Consider the following 5,000-nt stretch of genomic DNA (forward strand, 5'->3'; position numbering starts at 1 on the left):
ACGAGGGTCGCCAGTCGAGGCTTCCGCGGAGGTCTTCCTCGTGACCTTGGCGGCCTTCGCGGAGACACTGGCGGGCGCGGGCGAGATGGTGGCGACGGCGGAGTGGCCAGGGGCACCAGCGGGCAGGGGCGAGCTGGAAGCGTTCGACGTCGATGAAGAGGAAGAGGAAGATGACGAAGAAGAAGAAGAGGAGGAGGAGGAGGACCGCGGTCGGTCGTCCCGCGCCACGATCATCCTCTGGCGGGACACACGGGTTCTGCGGGAGAGAGACAGGTGTCAGCCGGCAGCATCCTCATATCTTAGTTTACCAGCGCACTCTTATGCAATGCTTGATACTACTTCAACACCAATCATAATACATGCAGTATCATCTCTCAAAAGACGAAGCTCCTATCATCAGATTATGTGCCTGTGACCCTCATTTACACTAGGTATAATTGATGATAATAGTCACTGGAAAAAAACAACAACAACAGTATTCTTTAAATGTCAAGAAGGTCATTGTTTAATGTATGCATATACCGACAATGACACAAACAAACACACACACACGCAAACACACACACACACACACAAACAAACACACACTCGCACACACACACACACACACACTCCCGCAAACACACACACACACACACACACACATACACACACAAACAAACACACACTCGCACACACACACACACACACACACTCCCGCAAACACACAGAAACCATCACCATCATATCCTGTGCCACCGAACTCGTATAAAAAAGAAGAAAAGAAAAGAAAAGAAAAAAGAAAGAAAGAAAAAAAACCGTTCATTCCGTGTTGTTGCAAATCGCCGCAAATCACACAGGTTGCAGATGGACGAGGGAGAAGGAGGGACAACTCCATAATTCATGATGCCAGTTCACTTGCAAATATTGATTAAGTGAGACCAGTCCAGCCAAAAGAAAATGGGAAATGGAAAGTTGAAGGGGAGGAGAGGGGGAGGAGAGGGAAGGGAAGGGGAAGGAGAAGGCAGAAGGAAGAAGGAAAGGAGGAAGAAGTGTGGAATGGGGAGACAAGGAATTGGGAAGGGGAAGGGATAGAGAAAAGAGGAAGAGGAGTAGCAAGGAGAGAAGGGGAATTAGTGGGGAAGGAGGAGGGAGGAGGGGAAGAGGTAGGGAAGGGATAAGGAAAGGAGGAAGAGGTGTGGAAATGGGAGACAGAGGGAAGGGAAGGGGAAGGGAGAAGGAAAGGGGCAAGAAGAGTGGAAAGGGGAGAAAGTAAAGGGGAAGGGGAAGGGGAAGAGAGAAGGAGAAGGGAGAAGATAAGGAGAAAAGGGGAGTGGAAAGGAAAGAGAGAAGGAAAAGAGACGTGGTTGAGAAGGGGATGGCAGAGGGAAAGGAGGAATAGGCAGGGGGTTGACGAAGGAAATTTTGTGTGTGAGTGTGTTAGCGAAGGGATGGGGAGGGAGTGGGGGGGGTGCGAGGAAGGGATTTGGAGGAGAAGGGAAGGTGAGTGAGAGTGACAGAGGGAAGGAGAAGGAGCAAGTGGGTGGGTGTAGGAGGACAAATGGAATTATTAGTCCGAGAGATATGGAGGCAGCATTGTGATTGCTATTCTCTCATGTCTTTTCTCCCTCTCTTTATGTGTCTCTGGCAATCTTTCTATCTGCTTCCACTTTCTATTTTACTTTTATCTCTCTTCCGCTCTCTCACAACTCTCTCTCTCCCTCGCTCTCCCTCCCACCCTTACTCTTCTTCATCCACCACTCCTCCCCCTTCTCTCTCTCTGTCATCCCCCCTTCTCCCTCCTTTCTTTCCCTCTCTGTCCCCCTTCTCCCTTCCCTCCTCTCTAGCCTCCCCCCCCTTCTCCCTCCTTTCTTTCCCTCTCTGTCCCCCTTCTCCCTTCCCTCCTCTCTAGCCTCCCCCCCCTTCTCCCTCCTTTCTTTCCCTCTCTGCCCCCCTCCTCCCCTCCCTCCTCTCTAGCCTCCCCCCCCTTCTCCCTCCTTTCTTTCCCTCTCTGTCCCCCTCCTCCCCTCCCTCCTCTCTAGCCTCCCCCCCCCTTCTCCCTCCTTTCTTTCCCTCTCTGTCCCCCTTCTCCCCTCCCTCCTCTCTAGCCTCCCCCCCCCCTTCTCCCTCCTTTCTTTCCCTCTCTGTCCCCCTCCTCCCCTCCCTCCTCTCTAGCCTCCCCCCCCCCTTCTCCCTCCTTTCTTTCCCTCTCTTTCCCTCTCTGCCCCCCTTCTCTTCATTCTCCCACCCTTCCCTCTCTAGCCTCCCCCCCCCCTTCTCCCTCCTTTTCTTTCCCTCTCAGTCCCCCCTTCTCCCCTCCCTCCTCCTAGGCCTCCCCCCCCCTTCTCCCCCTTTCTTTCCCTCTCTGTCCCCCTCCTCCCCTCCTCCTCTCTAGCCAGACCCCCCCCCTATCTCCCACCTTTCTTTCCCTCTCTGTCCCCCTTCTCCCCTCCCCCCTCCTAGGCCTCCCACCCCTCTCCCTCCTTCTTCCTCTCTGTCCCCGCGTCCTCCCTCTCCCTCCTCTCTAGCCTCCCCCCCCTTCTCCCTTCTCCCTCCTTTCTTTCTATCCCCTCTCTGTCCCCCTTCCTTTCTTCTCCCCTCCCTCCTCTCTACCTCTCAGCCTCCCCCCCCCCCTTCTCCCTCCTTTCTTTCCCTCTCTGTCCCCCTTCTCTTCTCCCTTCTCCTCTCTCCATCCTCTCTCTCCCCCACCCTCCCTAATAGCCTCGATCCACCCTGCACACCCACCCCATTCTTCATATTCTCCCTTTACTACACACTAATTTATGGCAATATCTGTACCCCAACTGCTCACACTCTCCCTCTCGCCCACTTACATCCACCCCTCCCTCCTCTCTAGACTCCCCCCCCCCCTAGTCTCCCCTTTCGGTTCCCTCTCTTCCCCCGTTCCACCCCTCCCCCTCTCTAGCCTCCCCCCCCCCTTCTCCCTCCTTTCTTTCCCTCTATCGGCTTCTGTCCCCCTTCTCCCCACTTCCCACATCCTTGCCTCTCCACTCTCTCCCATATCCCTCCTCTCTAGCCTCCCCCCCCCTTATCCTTATCCTCCCTCCTTTCTTTCCCCGTCATCTGGCAAACGTCTCCACGCACCGCCTTCTATAAGACTCCACCACACCTTCTAGCTTTTCACCCCCACACCAACCCCCCCCCCACCCCCACCGTATCCCTACTTTCTTGTTCTGCACTATCGGTCATCTCTGTCCCCCTTCTCCCCTCCCTCCTCTCTAAAATCTAGCCGCCCCCTCTTCCCCCCCTAGATAGCCTCCCCCCCCCCCTTCTCCCTCCTTTCTTTCCTATTCTGTCCCCCCGACTCAACTCCTTCCCCTCCACATCTCTCCTCAGGCCTCCTCTCTGTCCCCTTCTGTCCTCCCCTCCCTCCGACACTCTCTAACCTCCCCCCCCCCCCCCTTCTCCCTCCTTTCTTTCCCTCTCTGTCCCCCTGCTCATCACCTGCTCCCCCCTCCTCCCCTCCCTCCTCTCTAGCCCTCTCTTCTCCCCCCCCCCTTCTCCCCTCCTTTCTTTCCCTCTCTGTCCCCCTTCTCCCCTCCCTCCATATCTATTCGTCTCTAGCTAAGGCACTTCCACACTCTCTAGCCTCCCCCCCCTTCCGAACATCCCTCCTTTCTTTCCCTCTCTGTCCCCCTTCTCCTCTCCCCCCCCTCCTCTCTAGCCTCCCCAACATCTTCTCTCACAACCCCTTCTCCTCCTTTCTTTCCCTCTCTGTCCCCCTTCTCCCCTCCCTCCTCTCTATTCCTCTACCCCTCCCCCACCGCCCCCTTCTCCCTCCTTTCTTTCCCTCTCTGTCCCCCTTCTCCCCTCCCTCCTCTCCAGCCGCCCCCCCCTCCTCCCTCCTTTCTTCCCCTCTCTGCCCCCCCTCTCCCCTCCCCCCTCTCTCGCCCCCCCCCCCTTCTCCCTCCTTTCTTTCCCTCTCTGTCCCCCTTCTCCCCTCCCTCCTCTCTAGCCTCCCCCCCCTTCTCCCTCCTTTCTTTCCCTCTCTGTCCCCCTTCTCCCCTCCCTCCTCTCTAGCCTCCCCCCCCCCTTCTCCCTCCTTTCTTTCCCTCTCTGTCCCCCTTCTCCCCTCCCTCCTCTCTAGCCTCCCCCCCCTTCTCCCTCCTTTCTTTCCCTCTCTGTCCCCCTCCTCCCCTCCCTCCTCTCTAGCCTCCCCCCCCCTTCTCCCTCCTTTCTTTCCCTCTCTTCCCCCTTCTCCCCCTCCCTCCTCTCTAGCCTCCCCCCCCTTCTCCCCCTCTCTTTCCCTCTCTCTCCCTCTGCCTCCCCTCCCTCCTCTCTAGCCTCCCCCCTTCTCCCTCCTTTCTTTCCCTCTCTGTCCCCCTTCCCCTCCCTCCTCTCTAGCCTCCCCCCCCTTCTCCCTCCTTTCTTTCCCTCTCTGTCCCCCTTCTCCCCTCCTCCCTCTCTCTAGCCTCCCCCCCTTTCTCCCTCCTTTCTTTCCCTCTCGTCCCTTCTCCCATCCCTCCTCTCTAGCTCCCAAACCCCCTTCTCCTCCTTTCTTTCCCCTCTGCCCCCTTCTCCCTCCCTCCTCTCTAGCCTCCCCCCCCTTCTCCCTCCTTTCTTTCCCTCTCTGTCCCCCTCCTCCCCTCCCTCCTCTCTAGCCCCCCCCCCCCCCCCTCTCCCTCCTTCTTTCCCTCTCTGTCCCCCTTCTCCCCTCCCTCCTCTCTAGCCTCCCCCCCCTTGTCCCCTCCTTCTTTCCCTCTCTGTCCCCCTTCTCCCCTCCCTCCTCTCTAGCCTCCCCCCCCCTTCTCCCTCCTTTCTTTCCCTCTCTGTCCCCCTTCTCCCCTCCCTCCTCTCTAGCCTCCCCCCCCCTTCTCCCTCCTTTCTTTCCCTCTCTGTCCCCCTTCTCCCCTCCCTCCTCTCTAGCCCCCCCCCCCTTCTCCCTCCTTTCTTTCCCTCTCTGTCCCCCTTCTCCCCTCCCTCCTCTCTAGCCTCCCCCCCCCCTTCTCCCTCCTTTCTTTCCCTCTCTGTCCCCCTTCTCCCCTCCCTCCTCTCTAGCC

At 57.9% G+C, this 5,000-nt stretch overlaps 1 protein-coding gene across 2 annotated transcripts in view; it reads right to left on the reverse strand.

Annotated features, from left to right (window-relative positions):
* The window catches only part of LOC122253259 (uncharacterized), a 119,291-nt gene that overhangs the window by 1,533 nt on the left and 112,758 nt on the right, over positions 1 to 5,000 (reverse strand). For both annotated transcript variants that reach the window (XM_086551305.1, XM_043016182.2), the window contains exon 7: positions 1 to 256. This exon is cut by the window's left edge and continues 1,533 nt beyond it. In XM_086551305.1, coding sequence (XP_086407431.1) covers positions 1 to 256 — 256 coding nt within the window. The remainder of the gene's footprint in view (positions 257 to 5,000) is intronic.

The sequence above is a fragment of the Penaeus japonicus genome, unplaced genomic scaffold (genome assembly GCF_977035675.1).
Source record: "Penaeus japonicus unplaced genomic scaffold, GWHDUDI00000001_assembly GWHDUDI00000025, whole genome shotgun sequence".
NCBI classification, from domain to species: domain Eukaryota; kingdom Metazoa; phylum Arthropoda; class Malacostraca; order Decapoda; family Penaeidae; genus Penaeus; species Penaeus japonicus.